The sequence below is a fragment of the Panulirus ornatus genome, chromosome 23 (assembly GCF_036320965.1).
Source record: "Panulirus ornatus isolate Po-2019 chromosome 23, ASM3632096v1, whole genome shotgun sequence".
NCBI classification, from domain to species: Eukaryota; Metazoa; Arthropoda; class Malacostraca; order Decapoda; family Palinuridae; genus Panulirus; species Panulirus ornatus.
The window spans coordinates 20,890,114-20,911,341 of record NC_092246.1 but is presented as its reverse complement, the minus strand read 5'-3'; the positions used below and the strand labels follow the sequence as shown (position 1 = coordinate 20,911,341).

Here is a 21,228-nt window from a genome sequence, read left to right as displayed (position 1 = left end):
TCTATATGATGTTGGGCCAGTAATTTTCATTTGATCTGTGTGTTATCTCTAGCTGAAACCAACCTCATTCTTTGCCTATATGATCTAATATTTCCAAAGAAATATTGGGGAACTTCACACAAAAAATTATACATAAATTCCTCACTTCAAAGGTTGGTTCTATACTCTTGTTAAAGAAAAAAAAAATCGGCTCTAAATTTCTTCATAAGGTGGATCATTTGTAAGGTTCAGTAACTCTGGCAACCCTACTTTGGTTACCTGTACACAACTAATCCTTCTGCCTCTATTTCTCCTACAATTCCTGCTTCCTTTTACATACACAAGTTCAAAACCTTGGGTTATAAACCTCTGGGATTTCTCTTCAAGATTCACAAACACAAATTCAGATCAAAACTATTTTGATCTCACAGCATGTTTCAGACCTTCACTAGCCCAAAATAAGTCAAGTCAGTCATGCAGCTGATTCCTTTTTTCCAGCTTGATTGGCCTGGTGTTAGTGGCCTTATCATCCACTTGGTGTGTGGAGGTTCAAGACTTGTTGGTCATGATATTATGTTCTAGGAAGTACTTCTTGTTATGCACCTATTTGGAGTACAGTGAAACCCATTCTATTGGACTTCAGTGTATCTGTTTTAGGCTTCTAATAAACCTTTTGGGCCCCACTGGACTAAGTTTGGGATCTAATGGAATATTTTGTGAAAGTCCATTATGTTGTAAATCTAGTCTGGTATGGTAAGGATCCATCAGAATGAGTTTGGGATGTAATGGATTCAATAATCAGTTCATTCCCAACCCCAATCTGGGATGTTTGATCTCAGACTGGGACACTGGGTGTCAGAACACGTGACAGCCTTCTGCACATCACACTGGTACATGTTGTTCTTTATTTCAGTCACTTGTAATGTCTTCTTTCCACATATTACATGTTCTACACTATTTCATGTTTAATGGTGCACTATTATTTTCTGCATGTATATATGCAGAAAGATAATTAGAACAGAAATTTAATGAAAAATGCCCCTAGTTTAGTCACTATCCACTGGTCTGATATAAGCATGCACTAGGTGAATGAAAACAAATTCATTGCCAAAGTTCTCATTCTGTGGCATTTCTTTTTTTAAAGAGGTACAAAGGCCTCTCATATCAAATTACATTATGGGAAATAAGAGTGGTACCTGTGATGCCCATGCCTCGTGGTCAAGAAATGCCTTAACATTACTAAAAAGTTGCCACTGACTGAGGGAAAAGTTTACAGTACACATTTAAGTTGACTTACAGTAAGCCCTTAACAAAAATTTGGAATTTAATGCAGTTTGTGTCTTAATGGATTGCTTTTTCCCAAGTTAAATCCCCACACTCTTCTCAGACAGACAAGGTGAGTACCGTAACAGTTATAATAAAAGGTGCTAAGGCAGTTTGATGAAAGTTAGGAACTAAAGGACAGAGCCAAGTCCTCATCATGAACGTTTTCAGAGTCTTTTCTAGTTAGATATCGCCAAAATTACAGCATGACAGTATGTAGTATGAGTTTCAAGTAAACAGAAACCTTTTGGCAACTATTATGGTTACATTCCTGAATGACCCCATGGCTGGCAAAACCGTGTTTTGCACTGCACAGGACATTTGAGAAATGAGGGGTTAAGGGAGTCACCTGAGATGCATACCTTGATGTGTTATGAAGAACACTTCAGGGTTAAAATTGAACATGTGTTACTTCAAAATCAACATGCTTATTCTATAAATATATATATTGATTTATTTCATTTATTTTGCTTTGTCACTGTCTCCCGCGTTTGCGAGGTAGCACAAGGAAACAGACGAAAGAAATGGCCCAACCCACCCCCATACACATGTACATACATACACGTCCCCACACGCAAATATACATACCCATACATCTTAATGTACACATATATATATACACACACAGACATATACATATATACACATGCACACAATTCACACCGTCTGCCTTTATTCATTCCCATCGCCACCCATGGAATAACATCTCCCTCCCCCCTCATGTGTGCGAGGTAGCACTAGGAAAAGACAACAAAGGCTCCATTCGTTCACACTCAGTCTCTAGCTGTCATGCAATAATGCCCGAAACCACAGCTCCCTTTCCACATCCAGGCCCCACAGAACTTTCCATGGTTTACCCCAGATGCTTCACATGCCCTGATTCAATCCATTGACAGCACGTTGACCCCGGTATACCACATCGATCCAATTCACTCTATTCCTTGCCCGCTTATCCCCAGGGATAAGCATACTAATATGGCCTATATATATATATATATATATATATATATATATATATATATATATATATATATATTTTTTTTTTTTTTTTTTTTTTTTTTATACTTTGTCGCTGTCTCCCGCGTATTGCGAGGTAGCGCAAGGAAACAGACGAAAGAAATGGCCCAACCCCCCCCATACACATGTACATACATACGTCCACACACGCAAATATACATACCTACACAGCTTTCCATGATTTACCCCAGACGCTTCACATGCCTTGATTCAATCCACTGACAGCACGTCAACCCCGGTATACCACATCGCTCCAATTCACTCTATTCCTTGCCCTCCTTTCACCCTCCTGCATGTTCAGGCCCTGATCACACAAAATCTTTTTCACTCCATCTTTCCACCTCCAATTTGGTCTCCCTCTTCTCCTTGCTCCCTCCACCTCCGACACATATATCCTCTTGGTCAATCTTTCCTCACTCATCCTCTCCATGTGCCCAAACCACTTCAAAACACCCTCTTCTGCTCTCTCAACCACGCTCTTTTTATTTCCACACATCTCTCTTACCCTTACGTTACTCACTCGATCAAACCACCTCACACCACACATTGTCCTCAAACATCTCATTTCCAGCACATCCATCCTCCTGCGCACAACTCTATCCATAGCCCACGCCTCGCAACCATACAACATTGTTGGAACCACTATTCCTTCAAACATACCCATTTTTGCTTTCCGAGATAATGTTCTCGACTTCCACACATTCTTCAAGGCCCCCAGAATTTTCGCCCCCTCCCCCACCCTATGATCCACTTCCGCTTCCATGGTTCCATCCGCTGCCAGATCCACTCCCAGATATCTAAAACACTTCACTTCCTCCAGTTTTTCTCCATTCAAACTCACCTCCCAATTGACTTGACCCTCAACCCTACTGTACCTAATAACCTTGCTCTTATTCACATTTACTCTTAACTTTCTTCTTCCACACACTTTACCAAACTCAGTCACCAGCTTCTGCAGTTTCTCACATGAATCAGCCACCAGCGCTGTATCATCAGCAAACAACAACTGACTCACTTCCCAAGCTCTCTCATCCCCAACAGACTTCATACTTGCCCCTCTTTCCAAAACTCTTGCATTTACCTCCCTAACAACCCCATCCATAAACAAATTAAACAATCATGGAGACATCACACACCCCTGCCGCAAACCTATATATATATATATATATTTTTTTTTTCCATACTATTCGCCATTTCCCGCATTAGCGAGGTAGCGTTAAGAACAGAGGACTGGACCTTTGAGGGAATATCCTCACTTGATCCCCTTCTCTGTCCCTTCTTTTGGAAAATTAAAAAAAAAAAAACGAGGGGGAGGATTTCCAGCCCCCCGCTCCCTTCCCTTTTAGTCGCCTTCTATGACACGCAGGGAATACGTGGGAAGTATTCTTTTTCCCCTATCCCCAGGGATAATATATATTTTTTATTATTTTTTTTTTATTATACTTTGTGTGATGTGTGATGTCTCCATGGTTGTTTAATTTGTTTATGGATAGGGTTGTTAGGGAGGTGAATGCAAGAGTTTTGGAAAGAGGGGCAAGTATGAAGTCTGTTGGGGATGAGAGAGCTTGGGAAGTGAGTCAGTTGTTGTTCGCTGATGATACAGCGCTGGTGGCTGATTCATGTGAGAAACTGCAGAAGCTGGTGACTGAGTTTGGTAAAGTGTGTGAAAGAAGAAAGTTAAGAGTAAATGTGAATAAGAGCAAGGTTATTAGGTACAGTAGGGTTGAGGGTCAAGTCAATTGGGAGGTGAGTTTGAATGGAGAAAAACTGGAGGAAGTGAAGTGTTTTAGATATCTGGGAGTGGATCTGGCAGCGGATGGAACCATGGAAGCGGAAGTGGATCATAGGGTGGGGGAGGGGGCGAAAATTCTGGGAGCCTTGAAGAATGTGTGGAAGTCGAGAACATTATCTCGGAAAGCAAAAATGGGTATGTTTGAAGGAATAGTGGTTCCAACAATGTTGTATGGTTGCGAGGCGTGGACTATGGATAGAGTTGTGCACAGGAGGATGGATGTGCTGGAAATGAGATGTTTGAGGACAATGTGTGGTGTGAGGTGGTTTGATCGAGTAAGTAACGTAAGGGTAAGAGAGATGTGTGGAAATAAAAAGAGCGTGGTTGAGAGAGCAGAAGAGGGTGTTTTGAAATGGTTTGGGCACATGGAGAGAATGAGTGAGGAAAGATTGACCAAGAGGATATATGTGTCGGAGGTGGAGGGAACGAGGAGAAGAGGGAGACCAAATTGGAGGTGGAAAGATGGAGTGAAAAAGATTTTGTGTGATCGGGGCCTGAACATGCAGGAGGGTGAAAGGAGGGCAAGGAATAGAGTGAATTGGAGCGATGTGGTATACCGGGGTTGACGTGCTGTCAGTGGATTGAAGCAGGGCATGCGAAGCGTCTGGGGTAAACCATAGAAAGCTGTGTAGGTATGTATATTTGCGTGTGTGGACGTATGTATATACATGTGTATGGGGGGGGGTTTGGGCCATTTCTTTCGTCTGTTTCCTTGCGCTACTTCGCAAACGCGGGAGACAGCGACAAAGTATAATAAATAAATAAATAAATATATATATATATATATATATATATATATATATATATATATGTCTCCATGGTTGTTTAATTTGTTTATGGATGGGGTTGTTAGGGAGGTAAATGCAAGAGTTTTGGAAAGAGGGACAAGTATGAAGTCTGTTGGGGATGAGAGAGCTTGGGAAGTGAGTCAGTTGTTGTTCGCTGATGATACAGCGCTGGTGGCTGATTCATGTGAGAAACTGCAGAAGCTGGTGACTGAGTTTGGTAAAGTGTGTGGAAGAAGAAAGTTAAGAGTAAATGTGAATAAGAGCAAGGTTATTAGGTACAGTAGGGTTGAGGGTCAAGTCAATTGGGAGGTGAGTTTGAATGGAGAAAAACTGGAGGAAGTGAAGTGTTTTAGATATCTGGGAGTGGATCTGGCAGCGGATGGAACCATGGAAGCGGAAGTGGATCATAGGGTGGGGAGGGGGCGAAAATTCTGGGGGCCTTGAAGAATGTGTGGAAGTCGAGAACATTATCTCGGAAAGCAAAAATGGGTATGTTTGAAGGAATAGTGGTTCCAACAATGTTGTATGGTTGCGAGGCGTGGGCTATGGATAGAGTTGTGCGCAGGAGGATGGATGTGCTGGAAATGAGATGTTTGAGGACAATGTGTGGTGTGAGGTGGTTTGATCGAGTGAGTAACGTAAGGGTAAGAGAGATGTGTGGAAATAAAAAGAGCGTGATTGAGAGAGCAGAAGAGGGTGTTTTGAAGTGGTTTGGGCACATGGAGAGAATGAGTGAGGAATGATTGACCAAGAGGATATATGTGTCGGAGATGGAGGGAACGAGGAGAAGAGGGAGACCAAATTGGAGGTGGAAAGATGGAGTGAAAAAGATTTTGTGTGATCGGGGCCTGAACATGCAGGAGGGTGAAAGGAGGGCAAGGAATAGAGTGAATTGGAGCGATGTGGTATACCGGGGTTGATGTGCTGTCAGTGGATTGAATCAAGGCATGTGAAGCGTCTGGGGTAAACCATGGAAAGCTGTGTAGGTATGTATATTTGCGTGTGTGGACGTATGTATATACATGTGTATGGGGGGGTTGGGCCATTTCTTTCGTCTGTTTCCTTGCGCTACCTCGCAAACGCGGGAGACAGCGACAAAGTATAAAAAAAAAAAAAAAAAAAAAAAAAAAATATATATATATATATATATATATATATATATATATATATATATATATATATATATATACTTCCTCACACAGGTCTCCTTCCCAAGCTCACTTACTCTCACCACCTTCTTCACCCCAACATTCACTCTTCTTTTCTGAAAACCCATACTAATCTTCACCTTAGCCTCCACAAGATAATGATCAGACATCCCTCCAGTTGCACCTCTCAGCACATTGACATCCAAAAGTCTCTCTTTCGCACGCCTGTCAATTAACACGTAATCCAATAACGCTCTCTGGCCATCTCTCCTACTTACATAAGTATACTTATGTATATCTCGCTTTTTAAACCAGGTATTCCCAATCATCAGTCCTTTTTCAGCACATAAATCTACAAGCTCTTCACCATTTCCATTTACAACACTGAACACCCCATGCATACCAATTATTCCCTCAACTGCCACATTACTCACCTTTGCATTCAAATCACCCATCACTATAACCCTGTCTCGTGCATCAAAACCGCTAACACACTCATTTAGCTGCTCCCAAAACACTTGCCTCTCATGATCTTTCTTCTCATGCCCAGGTGCATATGCACCAATAATCACCCACCTCTCTCCATCAACTTTCAATTTTACCCATATTAATTGAGAATTTACTTTCTTACATTCTATCACATACTCCCACAACTCCTGTGTACAGAATGGAAAAAGGTGAGAACAATGGAAGTAAGGGGAGTGGGGGAGGAATGGGATGTATTTAGGGAATCAGTGATGAATTGCGCAAAAGATGCTTGTGGCATGAGAAGAGTGGGAGGTGGGCTGTTTAGAAAGGGTAGTGAGTGGTGGGATGAAGAAGTAAGAGTATCAGTGAAAGAGAAGAGAGAGGCATTTGGACGATTTTTGCAGGGAAAAAATGCAATTGAGTGGGAGAAGTATAAAAGAAAGAGACAGGAGGTCAAGAGAAAGGTGCAAGAGGCGAAAAAAAGGGCAAATGAGAGTTGGGGTGAGAGACTATCAGTAAATTTTAGGGAGAATAAAAAGATGTTCTGGAAGGAGGTAAATAGGGTGCGTAAGACAAGGGAGCAAATGGGAACTTCAGTGAAGGGCGTAAATGGGGAGGTGATAACAAGTAGTGGTGATGTGAGAAGGAGATGGAATGAGTATTTTGAAGGTTTGTTGAATGTGTCTGATGACAGAGTGGCAGATATAGGGTGTTTGGGTCGAGGTGGTGTGCAAATTGAGAGGGTTAGGGAAAATGATTTGGTAAACAGAGAAGAGGTAGTAAAAGCTTTGCGGAAGATGAAAGCCGGCAAGGCAGCAGGTTTGGATGGTATTGCAGTGGAATTTATTAAAAAAGGGGGTGACTATTGTTGACTGGTTGGTAAGGTTATTTAATGTATGTATGACTCATGGTGAGGTGCCTGAGGATTGGCGGAATGCGTGCATAGTGCCATTGTACAAAGGCAAAGGGGATAAGAGTGAGTGCTCAAATTACAGAGGTATAAGTTTGTTGAGTATTCCTGGTAAATTATATGGGAGGGTATTGATTGAGAGGGTGAAGGCATGTACAGAGCATCAGATTGGGGAAGAGCAGTGTGGTTTCAGAAGTGGTAGAGGATGTGTGGATCAGGTGTTTGCTTTGAAGAATGTATGTGAGAAATACTTAGAAAAGCAAATGGATTTGTATGTAGCATTTATGGATCTGGAGAAGGCATATGATAGAGTTGATAGAGATGCTCTGTGGAAGGTATTAAGAATATATGGTGTGGGAGGCAAGTTGTTAGAAGCAGTGAAAAGTTTTTATCGAGGATGTAAGGCATGTGTACGTGTAGGAAGAGAGGAAAGTGATTGGTTCTCAGTGAATGTAGGTTTGCGGCAGGGGTGTGTGATGTCTCCATGGTTGTTTAATTTGTTTATGGATGGGGTTGTTAGGGAGGTAAATGCAAGAGTCTTGGAAAGAGGGGCAAGTATGAAGTCTGTTGGGGATGAGAGAGCTTGGGAAGTGAGTCAGTTGTTGTTCGCTGATGATACAGCGCTGGTGGCTGATTCATGTGAGAAACTGCAGAAGCTGGTGACGGAGTTTGGTAAAGTGTGTGGAAGAAGAAAGTTAAGAGTAAATGTGAATAAGAGCAAGGTTGTTAGGTACAGTAGGGTTGAGGGTCAAGTCAATTGGGAGGTGAGTTTGAATGGAGAAAAACTGGAGGAAGTGAAGTGTTTTAGATATCTGGGAGTGGATCTGTCAGCGGATGGAACCATGGAAGCGGAAGTGGATCATAGGGTGGGGGAGGGGGCGAAAATTTTGGGAGCCTTGAAAAATGTGTGGAAGTCGAGAACATTATCCCGGAAAGCAAAAATGGGTATGTTTGAAGGAATAGTGGTTCCAACAATGTTGTATGGTTGCGAGGCGTGGGCTATGGATAGAGTTGTGCGCAGGAGGATGGATGTGCTGGAAATGAGATGTTTGAGGACAATGTGTGGTGTGAGGTGGTTTGATCGAGTAAGTAACGTAAGGGTAAGAGAGATGTGTGGAAATAAAAAGAGCGTGGTTGAGAGAGCAGAAGAGGGTGTTTTGAAATGGTTTGGGCACATGGAGAGAATGAGTGAGGAAAGATTGACCAAGAGGATATATGTGTCGGAGGTGGAGGGAACGAGGAGAAGAGGGAGACCAAATTGGAGGTGGAAAGATGGAGTGAAAAGGATTTTGTGTGATCGGGGCCTGAACATGCAGGAGGGTGAAAGGAGGGCAAGGAATAGAGTGAATTGGAGCGATGTGGTATACAGGGGTTGACGTGCTGTCAGTGGATTGAATCAAGGCATGTGAAGCGTCCGGGGTAAACCATGGAAAGCCGTGTAGGTATGTATATTTGCGTGTGTGGACGTGTGTATGTACATGTGTATGGGGGGGGGTTGGGCCATTTCTTTCGTCTGTTTCCTTGCGCTACCTCGCAAACGCGGGAGACAGCGATGAGGTATAAAAAAAAAAAAAAAAAAAAAAAAAAAAAAAAAATATATATATATATATATATTTTTTTTTTTTATATATATATATATATATATATATATATATATATATATATATATATATATATCAAAACTGTAAAGGCATAACATGATCGCAGTATGCCACACCTGATGCCACATCATACTCCAACCAAACAAGCAGGCAACTATTGCACACAAAAGACTATGTTAATGCTTGCCCATTTATGATAGTCCTCATGCCTCTTACTCTCCCATAAAATGGTGGTCTGCTGGGCTGGGCTGGGACACAAGCAGCCTACAGCCACATGACACTTGCCTAATGCATAAATAAAATTTTGGTGGTGCAAAGAAAACCATAGATGTTGAAAACATGATGCCGTGGCTGATAAAATTGTATACATACATTATTCTAATCCAGTACACTCAAAACCATGGTAAGCAAGTGACCTCTGTAGTCCATACACAAAAGTTGGACTGAGAAAACTTCTGGTCAGGATTATAGCCTCCTCATAAGTCTCAATGACTCATATAATAAAAGACTGCTAGATGACACATATGAAAAAGTGCACACAATTTTCCCATCTCTATTCACATATCTTAAATTCCACCACTCAACAACAGTGAACATACTTGATAACACTACAATATCAAAACTGTTTTGGAAACTGTATGTGAAACAAAGAGCTATGCCTGTGTCATAGAAACTGAGAGACTTACTCAGATGCTGTGCATTTTTTTTGTTCTGGACAGTTGCTCTAACTCCTTATATGGAGTGCTGCTCTCACATATAGGGAAAGTTTACCTCTAACTATTTGCTAGACAGAGGTGATTCCTCAACAAACCAAGTTATCAACGCTCCTAGTCTTACCTCACAACAAGACCCACTTGCCCTGCACCAGTGTTGGTTCACTGACCTTCTTTTGTGGGTATTACTTTTAATATCTGTTCCTGAAAGCTGGCTACTTGTGTGCATATTCTATTTCAGTGTGGACCACAAAACTATGGAACTGTTTACCCACTAATGTCTTTCCTAACAGATATGACCTGCCCATTTTAAAAGGCAGATTTTCCACTTCTGCCATGATCTTTAAAACGTTTTTCTTTTTCTCTCCTAATTTCTTTCTCTTAAGCCTTTTCATAATTCCATTACCGCCTATCTGTCTGTGGACTTGACCACTGTCGGAGCCTCCAACATTCGAAAGGAAAAGCGTCAACAAGGCAGTGTTGTTGCTAACATCATTTCCAGGTTTCTTTTGTACATTAAAATATATTCATCTTCTCCCTAAATATGCATTTAGCTTTTTAAAGAATCATTTTAGATAATTAAAATTTTATCCATTTTATGCAAATGGAGCTACCTTTTATCTAAATTGCTAGCATGACTAAATCTTTATGTACTTTACAGAAGTCCTTGGACAATAACTTTTTGCCAGTCACAACATGACATATACCTATCCCTCCAAATATACTCCAATATCAACATGATTATCTTAATGCACTTAGCTAATCCTAAAGGGGCAAGAGCAAATATGAGTGTAGATAATTCAATTTTTATCGAGGCTGTAAGGCATGTGTACGTGTAGGAAGAGAGGAAAGTGATTGGTTCTCAGTGAATGTAGGTTTGCGGCAGGGGTGTGTGATGTCTCCATGGTTGTTTAATTTGTTTATGGATGGGGTTGTTAGGGAGGTAAATGCAAGAGTCTTGGAAAGAGGGGCAAGTATGAAGTCTGTTGGGGATGAGAGAGCTTGGGAAGTGAGTCAGTTGTTGTTCGCTGATGATACAGCGCTGGTGGCTGATTCATGTGAGAAACTGCAGAAGCTGGTGACGGAGTTTGGTAAAGTGTGTGGAAGAAGAAAGTTAAGAGTAAATGTGAATAAGAGCAAGGTTATTAGGTACAGTAGGGTTGAGGGTCAAGTCAACTGGGAGGTGAGTTTGAATGGTGAAAAACTGGAGGAAGTGAAGTGTTTTAGATATCTGGGAGTGGATCTGTCAGCAGATGGAACCATGGAAGCGGAAGTGGATCATAGGGTGGGGGAGGGGGCGAAAATTTTGGGAGCCTTGAAAAATGTGTGGAAGTTGAGAACATTATCCCGGAAAGCAAAAATGGGTATGTTTGAAGGAATAGTAGTTCCAACAATGTTGTATGGTTGCGAGGCGTGGGCTATGGATAGAGTGGTGCGCAGGAGGATGGATGTGCTGGAAATGAGATGTTTGAGGACAATGTGTGGTGTGAGGTGGTTTGATCGAGTAAGTAACGTAAGGGTAAGAGAGATGTGTGGAAATAAAAAGAGCGTGGTTGAGAGAGCAGAAGAGGGTGTTTTGAAATGGTTTGGGCACATGGAGAGAATGAGTGAGGAAAGATTGACCAAGAGGATATATGTGTCGGAGGTGGAGGGAACGAGGAGAAGAGGGAGACCAAATTGGAGGTGGAAAGATGGAGTGAAAAGGATTTTGTGTGATCGGGGCCTGAACATGCAGGAGGGTGAAAGGAGGGCAAGGAATAGAGTGAATTGGAGCGATGTGGTATACAGGGGTTGACGTGCTGTCAGTGGATTGAATCAAGGCATGTGAAGCGTCCGGGATAAACCATGGAAAGCTGTATAGGTATTTATATTTGCGTGTGTGGATGTGTGTATGTACATGTGTATGGGGGGGGTTGGGCCATTTCTTTCGTCTGTTTCCTTGCGCTACCTCGCAAACGCGGGAGGCAGCGACAATAAAAAAAAAAAAAAAAAAAAAAAAAAAAAAAAAAAAATTCAATTCTAATCTACTATGGGGTATAGCAGCATTATACAAAACTCATCTAGTGAAACATAGTAATCAAATTCACATACAACAATGAAGACTGTTAATTGATGTATTAGCATTATTAAGCTCCATACTAATCTTACAAACTCATCCCTACACAAGAATATGGTAATATCGTGACCAAAAATGCCTAATATTCAATATATCATGAGCAGATATGTTCAGGTCTCATGGATCTGATTTAAGATATCCATTTTTTAAGTGTGAGGACAAGAAAATCATATATTTGGAGTCTACTATGAAGAAAAACATTGTCATGAATCTACATAATCATAATTCTCTCCTCATGCAGGTTCATTTCGCTTGGTGGGTACCTAGCATGGTCTTTGGGTGCTCTGGTATCGTAGCAAGCTTAATGGTGCCATTCCTCCCCGAGACCAATCACAAACCACTTCCTGACACGATTCAGGATGTAGAAGACAGAAGAAAAGCAGCAAAAGTAAGGTCTAAAAATAAAAAGGCAGGTGTGGACAATAAAGGTTATGAACAAGGAGAAAGTGTGATATAGACAGCATTCTGCCAATAAAATGTTCAAAATTAAGTTACCATTCTTTATGCATTATTCCTGACATTATAGAATTAACGAGATTCACCTGAACTACTTGTAGTTCTAACTAATCCTAAGACCTCAATATTCATCCTATAAGCATAGATGAGGATCCTATTTGTAGTATGACATGGATACTGAGCAACCTTTTTCTTGAACATTCATTGCAGTACTTTGGTGATTTACACAACTGCTATCTATTTTATTAACATCCTCACTTTCCATTTATCTTATATTTTTCTCATTTTATTTTGTCTATAATTTTTCAACTACATGGCCCATAATACTGCATTAATCATCCTCTTCAAAATTCTTTGTACTCATTCCTTATTCCAGTGACCTTTATCTACATATCAGCCCTAGAAAATCCAAGGCACCAGCTTAAAGTGCAGTATTCCTTAATACTTGTCTACAGTCGTCCATCTTTAAACTACAGTACACTTAACAAATTTATATTAACTCTTGTTATATACTGAGTAATGAGACCTACTTTTAAAGCAAGTCTGTTTTTCTCTCAGTTGTGTTGTTACTTGGAAAGCTTTTTTTGTTTCTTCTTCCTATTGGGACAGAGTGAACTGGAACCAAGAAGTAAATGGGGTCAACAGACTAAGCCACAGGTCTTTATGGCCTGGATGTGGCCTTCTGGGCTTGCCCCTGGTGCTACTTCGCTAATGCAGGAAACGGTGATCAAGTATGAAATATGTATGTGTATATACATATTTTATATTCATTATTTTACTTTGTCGCTGTCTCCCACATAAGCGAGGTAGCGTAAGGAAACAGACAAAAGAATGGCCCAACCCACCCACATACACATGTATATACATACACGTACACACACGCAAATATACATACCTATTTATCTCAACGTATACATATATATACACACACAGACATGTACATATATACACATGTACATAATTCATACTGTCTGCCTTTATTCATTTCCGTCGCCACCCCGCCACACATAAAACAACAACCCCTTCCCCTGCATGTGCGCGAAGTAGCGCTAGGAAAAGACAACAAAGGCCACATTCGTTCACACTCAGTCTCTAGCTGTCATGTATAATGCATCGAAACCACAGTTCCCTTTCCACATCCAGGCCCCACATAACTTTCCATGGTTTATCCCAGACGCTTCACATGCCCTGGTTCAATCCACTGACAGCACGTCGACCCCGGTATACCACATCGTTCCAATTCACTCTCTTCCTTGCACGCCTTTCACCCTCCTGCATGTTCAGCCCCCGATCACTCAAAATCTTTTTCACTCCATCTTTCCACCTCCAATTTGGTCTCCCACTTCTCTTCGTTCCCTCCACTTCTGACACATATGTCCTCTTTGTCAATCTTTGCTCTCCTCACTCATTCTCTCCATGTGACCAAACCATTTCAAAACACCCTCTTCTGCTCTCTCAACCACACTCTTTTTATTACCACACATCTCTCTTACCCTATTATTACTTACTCGATCAAACCACCTCACACCATATATTGTCCTCAAACATCTCATTTCCAGCACATCCACCCTCCTCTGCACAACTCTATCCATAGCCCACGCCTCCCAACAATACAACATTGTTGGAACCAATATTATTTTATTACACTTGATTGCTGTTTCCTGCATCAATGAAGTAGCACCAGAAAACAGATGAAGAATGGCCCATCCACTTGTATACACACATGTATACATATCAGCATATACACATATACATACACAGACATATACATAAATACAATTGTGCATATTCATACTTGCTTGCCCTTACCCATTCCTGGCAACACCCCACCCCACCACTACCCCCTGCTTCAGTGAGGTAGCAATGCTATATATATTTATTTCTTATTATTTGACTACCTGCAGTCCTGGGGACCCTACCTATACTTCCTGGCTCACAATAAATTATCTGTTGTTCTGGTCTTTGAACATGAAGATAGTTATATGACCTTCCAACAGCACTTGTCTCACTAATAATCCTTATTCAGCACTCAAGAAAAATTGTACGTATGAAACCAGTCAACAAGGTAGTGATAGAAGGGAAATGAAAGTCCACATCTAAACCAGATATATAAGATATACTCTAAGTATGCTGTTTCCAAAAACTTAGATAAAGCTTATACCATTTGTTACTTCACTTTGGCTGTCCTGCTAAACTATATATATCTAGCTGAGATATACTACAATTCAAAGTTTTGACCTTACATTTTCATACTTGATTTTGTATTACCTTATAACCATGGCCTCTGCTAGTACTGAGAGTGAGAGAATTTACCTATGTAACATGTAATTCATATGGAGGATAACTTACATCACAGATTTACTAATACAAATAAGTGGGGAAAAATGGGCATCTTTTACAAAGCTACAATTCCAGTTAATGTAAAAATAACAATCATTTAATGGAAATAACTGCAAGGACATAGGAGGGTTAAGCTACCAATACTATATCTGGGTAAAAGATTTTATTGGAATGAATAATTTTACCATCTATAAGTATCTGCTATATGCCTGTGATAAATAAAAATTTTTCATGTTGGTAGAATATTGAATATTCATGTTTTTGAAAACTGTGACTAAAAAAATCCATGATGCAGCACATTTAACATTTCCATCAACCTAAATCATAAGTTTCCAGAGGTGGATAATATGTGAATGTGCATTTAATATACATTTCAATAAATTACAAATATCTTAGATCATACAAGGTACACATAACACTTTGTTAAGTTTATAAATATGTTCAGAACACCGTATTTATAAAATCTGTAAAAATATGTACAATACTTTGTTCTAAGGAAAGGATTACGGGTTTTTGAAAATCAATTCCTCTTTCTCTTATCTCAAGTCCTTTTTATTGAATATGCATTTTTTTTATACTATTCAAGCACCTTTTGCAATTCCTCAGTGGCCTCACGAACCATGTCACCATCCATTAATTCTGTACCAATCTTGTCGATGGTGGTGGTCATGTTATCAACTTTATTCACAGTTTCTTTTGAATCAACCAGCTCCTAAGAGCATTCCTATCAGCATCCCTTTCAGCTCCTTTGCCTTTTTATACATCTCTTTATCACTCATAGAATAACTGTGTCCAGAAATCAAATCAATGTACATTTCATGGATGGCCTCCACATACTGCATGAAATGGTCTTTAAAAGCAAGAGGCTGGGGTAGAGTTCCACTTCTGTAAATCATTTCTGTCCTGTGCTTGGTTGCTTCATCTTTCTCTTTGATATCCATTACCTTGAACATACATAAGAAACATTGGTTTTCCCTTGATAAGTTTGGTGAAGGTTACGACAAGATATTATTGCTCAGAATAACACCAACTAGATTCTTCCCTTCCATATATTTATATAAGAGAGGATTTCTTGAGTCAGAGGCTGATGTAAGCACTCATAAACACATGACCTGGAATGAAAAAATCAAGTAAAATGTTGACATAAGTAACTTCTATTTCATATTATACGTACACATAAAGACGACCTTCCTCATTAATCTGTCCAAATCACTAGAAATCCCTGTGTGGACTTTATAAAGCTTGCCAAACGATTCAAAATCAGGTAAACCTGTACACTAAGGAAAATGCTCAATGAAACATTAAAATACCGCAAAAGCCCAAAGCATAAATGTGTCATGTACAAAAGAAGTCTGAGATAAACAAGAGGGAAAAGAGGGCACACTCTCTATCTGTGATCTTGTATTCCTCAAAATGAAATTTTCTCACTTGTGACTTTAATAATGACCACTTAGCGATGATAATTCACCATACAATCTGATCTTCGTTATCACAGCAAAGTATAGACAGGGTCCTTTAGAGGTCAATTAAAAGTAATTTTGAATCAAGTAATATACCCATATGTAAACAAAAAAATGCAATTCATACCTTTGCCCACAATTTTTCTCTACATTGCTGAGAATCTATGGCAACTGTAAAATGACAAATAAACAAGTAATTGTTTTCTACTTTATCTCTGACTCCTCCTTTAGTACTTTTTCTTATGGCACACACACACACACACACACACTGAGTTTGGTAAAGTGTGTGAAAGAAGAAAGTTAAGACTAAATGTGAATAAGAGCAAGATTATTAGGTACAGTAGGGTTGAGGGTCAAGTCAACTGGGAGGTAAGTTTGAATGGAGAAAAACTGGAGGAAGTAAAGTGTTTTAGATATCTGGGAGTGGATCTGTCAGCAGATGGAACCATGGAAGCGCAAGTGAATCATAGGGTGGGGGAGGGGGCGAAAATTTTGGGAGCCTTGAAGAATGTTTGGAAGTCGAGAACATTATCTCGGAAAGCAAAAATGGGTATGTTTGAAGGAATAGTGGTTCCAACAATGTTGTATTGTTGCAAGGCATGGGCTATGGATAGAGTTGTGCGCAGGAGGGTGGATGTGCTGAAAATGAGGTGTTTGAGGACAATATATGGTGTGAGGTGATTTGATCGAGTAAGTAATGTAAGGGTAAGAGAGATATGTGGAAATAAAAAGAGTATGGTTGAGAGAGCAAAAGAGGGTGTTTTGAAATGGTTTGGTCACATGGAGAGAACGAGTGAGGAAAGACTGACCAAGAGGATATATGTCAGAGGTGGAGGGAACGAGGAGAAGTGGCAGACCAAATTGGAGGTGGAAAGATGGAGTGAAAAAGATTTTGAGTGATCTGGGCCTGAACATGCAGGAGCTGTGGTTTCGGTGCATAATTACATGACAGCTAGAGACTGAGTGTGAACGAATGGGGCCTTTGTTGTCTTTTCCTAGTGCTACCTCGCACACATGAGGGGGGAGGGGGTTGTTATTCCATGTGTGGTGAGGTGGCGATGGGAATAAATAAAGGCAGACAGTATGCATTATGCACATGTGTATATATGTATATGTCTGCGTGTGTATATATATGTGTACATTGAGATGTATAGGTATGTATATTTGCGTGTGTGGACGTGTATGTATGTACATGTGTATGTGGGTAGGTTGGGTCATTTCTTTTGTCTGTTTCCTTGCGCTACCTCGCTAACGTGGGAGACAGAAAAAAAAAAAAGAATTATATATATACATATATTTTATTTATTTTATTTTGCTTTGTCGCTGTCTCCCACGTTTGCGAGGTAGCACAAGGAAACAGACGAAAGAAATGGCCCAACCCACCCCCATACACATGTATATACATACACGTCCACACACGCAAATATACATACCTATACATCTCAATGTACACATATATATACACACAGAGACACATACATATATACCCATGCACACAATTCACACTGTCTGCCTTTATTCATTCCCATCGCCACCTGGCCACACATGGAATACCATCCCCTCCCCCCTCATGTGTGCGAGGTAGTGCTAGGAAAAGACAACAAAGGCCCCATTCGTTCACTCTCAGTCTCCAGCTGTCATGCAATAATGCCCAAAACCACAGCTCCCCCTCCACATCCACGCCCCACTCAACCTTCCACGGCTCACCCCAGACGCTTCACATGCCCTGATTCAATCCACTGACAGCAAATCAACCCTGGTATACCACATCGATCCAATTCACTCTATTCCTTGCCCGCCTTTCACCCTCCTGCATGTTCAGGCCCCGATCACTCAAAATCTTTTTCACTCCATCTTTCCACCTCCAATTTGGTCTCCCACTTCTCCTTGTTCCCTCCACCTCTGACACATATATCCTCTTGCTCAATCTTTCCTCACTCATTCTCTCCATGTGCCCAAACCATTTCAAAACACCCTCTTCTGCTCTCTCAACCACGCTCTTTTTATTTCCACACATCTCTCTTACCCTTACATTACTTACTTGATCAAACCACCTCACACCACACATTGTCCTCAACATATATATATATATATATATATATATATATATATATATATTTTTTTTTTATTTTGCTTTGTTGCTGTCTCCCGCGTTTGTGAGGTAGCGCAAGGAAACAGACGAAAGAAATGGCCCAACCCACCCCCATACACATGTGTATACATACATGTCCACACACGCAAATATACATAACTATACATCTCAATGTACACATATATATACACACACAGACACATACATAGATACACATGCACACAATTCACACTGTCTGCCTTTATTCATTCCCAGTGCCACCTCGCCACACATGGAATACCATCCCCCTCCCCCCTCATGTGTGCGAGGTAGCGCTAGGAAAAGACAACAAAGGCCCCAATCGTACAGACTCAGTCTCTAGCTGTCATGCAATAATGCCTGAAACCACAGCTCCCTTTCCACATCCAGGCCCCACAGAACTTTCCATGGTTTACCCTAGACGCTTCACATGCCCTGATTCAATCCACTGACAGCACGTCAACCCCGGTATACCACATCGATCCAATTCACTCTATTCCTTGCCTGCCTTTCACCCTCCTGCATGTTCAGGCCCCGATCACTCAAAATCTTTTTCACTCCATCTTTCCACCTCCAATTTGGTCTCCCACTTCTCCTCGTTCCCTCCACCTCCGACACATATATCCTCTTGGTCAATCTTTCCTCACTCATTCTCTCCATGTGCCCAAACCATTTCAAAACACCCTCTTCCGCTCTCTCAACCACGCTCTTTTTATTTCCACACATCTCTCTTACCCTTACATTACTTACTCGATCAAACCACCCCACACCACACATTGTCCTCAAACATCTCATTTCCAGCACATATATATATATATATATATATATATATATATATATATATATATATATATATATATAAATAAAAAGTGAGAGGGTTAGGGAAAATGATTTGGTAAACAGAGAAGAGGTAGTAAAAGCTTTGCGGAAGATGAAAGCCGGCAAGGCAGCAGGTTTGGATGGTATTGCAGTGGAATTTATTAAAAAAGGGGGTGACTGTATTAATGACTGGTTGGTAAGGTTATTTAATTTATGTATGACTCATGGTGAGGTGCCTGAGGATTGGCGGAATGCGTGCATAGTGCCATTGTACAAAGGCAAAGGGGATAAGAGTGAGTGCTCAAATTACAGAGGTATAAGTTTGTTGAGTATTCCTGGTAAATTATATGGGAGGGTATTGATTGAGAGGGTGAAGGCATGTACAGAGCATCAGATTGGGGAAGAGCAGTGTGGTTTCAGAAGTGGTAGAGGATGTGTGGATCAGGTGTTTGCTTTGAAGAATGTATGTGAGAAATACTTAGAAAAGCAAATGGATTTGTATGTAGCATTTATGGATCTGGAGAAGGCATATGATAGAGTTGATAAAGATGCTCTGTGGAAGGTATTAAGAATATATGGTGTGGGAGGCAAGTTGTTAGAAGCAGTGAAAAGTTTTTATCGAGGATGTAAGGCATGTGTACGTGTAGGAAGAGAGGAAAGTGATTGGTTCTCAGTGAATGTAGGTTTGCGGCACGGGTGTGTGATGTCTCCATGGTTGTTTAATTTGTTCATGGATGGGGTTGTTAGGGAGGTGAATGCAAGAGTTTTGGAAAGAGGGGCAAGTATGAAGTCTGTTGGGGATGAGAGAGCTTGGGAAGTGAGTCAGTTGTTGTTCGCTGATGATACAGCGCTGGTGGCTGATTCATGTGAGAAACTGCAGAAGCTGGTGACTGAGTTTGGTAAAGTGTGTGAAAGAAGAAAGTTAAGAGTAAATGTGAATAAGAGCAAGGTTATTAGGTACAGTAGGGTCGAGGGTCAAGTCAATTGGGAGATAAGTTTGAATGGAGAAAAACTGGAGGAAGTAAAGTGTTTTAGATATCTGGGAGTGGATCTGGCAGCGGATGGAACCATGGAAGCGGAAGTGGATCATAGGGTGGGGGAGGGGGCGAAAATCCTGGGAGCCTTGAAGAATGTGTGGAAGTCGAGAACATTATCTCGGAAAGCAAAAATGGGTATGTTTGAATGAATAGTGGTTCCAACAATGTTCTAATTTTGCGAGGCGTGGGCTATGGATAGAGTTGTGTACAGGAGGATGGATGTGCTGGAAATGAGATGTTTGAGGACAATGTGTGGTGTGAGGTGGTTTGATCGAGTAAGTAACGTAAGGGTGAGAGAGATGTGTGGAAATAAAAAGAGCATGGTTGAGACAGCAGAAGAGGGTGTTTTGAAATGGTTTGGGCACATGGAAAGAATGAGTGAGGAAAGATTGACCAAGAGGATATATGTGTCGGAGGTGGAGGGAACGAGGAGAAGTGGGAGACCAAATTGGAGGTGGAAAGATGGAGTGAAAAAGATTTTGTGTGATCGGGGCCTGAACATGAAGGAAGGTGAAAGGAGGGCAAGGAATAGAGTGAATTGGATCGATGTGGTATACCAGGGTTGACGTGCTGTCAGTGGATTGAATCAGGGCATGTGAAGCGTCTGGGGTAAACCATGGAAAGCTGTGTAGGTATGTATATTTGCATGTGTGGATGTATGTATATACATGTGTATGGGGGTGGGTTGGGCCATTTCTTTCGTCTGTTTCCTTGCGCTATCTCGCAAACGTGGGAGACAGCGACAAAGCAATATATATATATATATATATATATATATATATATATATATATATATATATATATTTTTTTTTTTTTTTTTACTTTGTCGCTGTCTCCCGCGTTTGCGAGGTAGCGCAAGGAAACAGACGAAAGAAATGGCCCAACCCACCCCCATACACATGTATATACATACGTCCAAACACGCAAATATACATACCTACACAGCTTTCCATGGTTTACCCCAGACGCTTCACATGCCTTGATTCAATCCACTGACAGCACGTCAACCCCGGTATACCACATCGCTCCAATTCACTCTATTCCTTGCCCTCCTTTCACCCTCCTGCATGTTCCGGCCCCGATCACACAAAATCTTTTTCACTCCATCTTTCCACCTCCAATTTGGTCTCCCTCTTCTCCTTGCTCCCTCC

General features: G+C 40.9%; 2 protein-coding genes across 2 annotated transcripts in view; one reads left to right on the top strand and one right to left on the bottom strand.

Annotated features, from left to right (window-relative positions):
• LOC139756877 (organic cation transporter protein-like) overlaps positions 1-12,345 on the top strand; it is a 47,074-nt gene extending 34,729 nt beyond the window's left edge. Inside the window, exon 13 of the mRNA XM_071676737.1 lies at positions 12,097-12,345. Within this exon, the coding sequence (XP_071532838.1) occupies positions 12,097-12,312 (216 nt within the window). The 3' untranslated portion in view covers positions 12,313-12,345. The remainder of the gene's footprint in view (positions 1-12,096) is intronic.
• Positions 12,346-14,408: 2,063 nt separating this feature from the next.
• Positions 14,409-21,228, bottom strand: part of LOC139756876 (uncharacterized) — a 113,942-nt gene continuing 107,122 nt past the window's right edge. Inside the window, exon 2 of the transcript XR_011714453.1 lies at positions 14,409-15,763. The gene's annotated coding sequence lies outside the window, so the exon portion shown is untranslated. The remainder of the gene's footprint in view (positions 15,764-21,228) is intronic.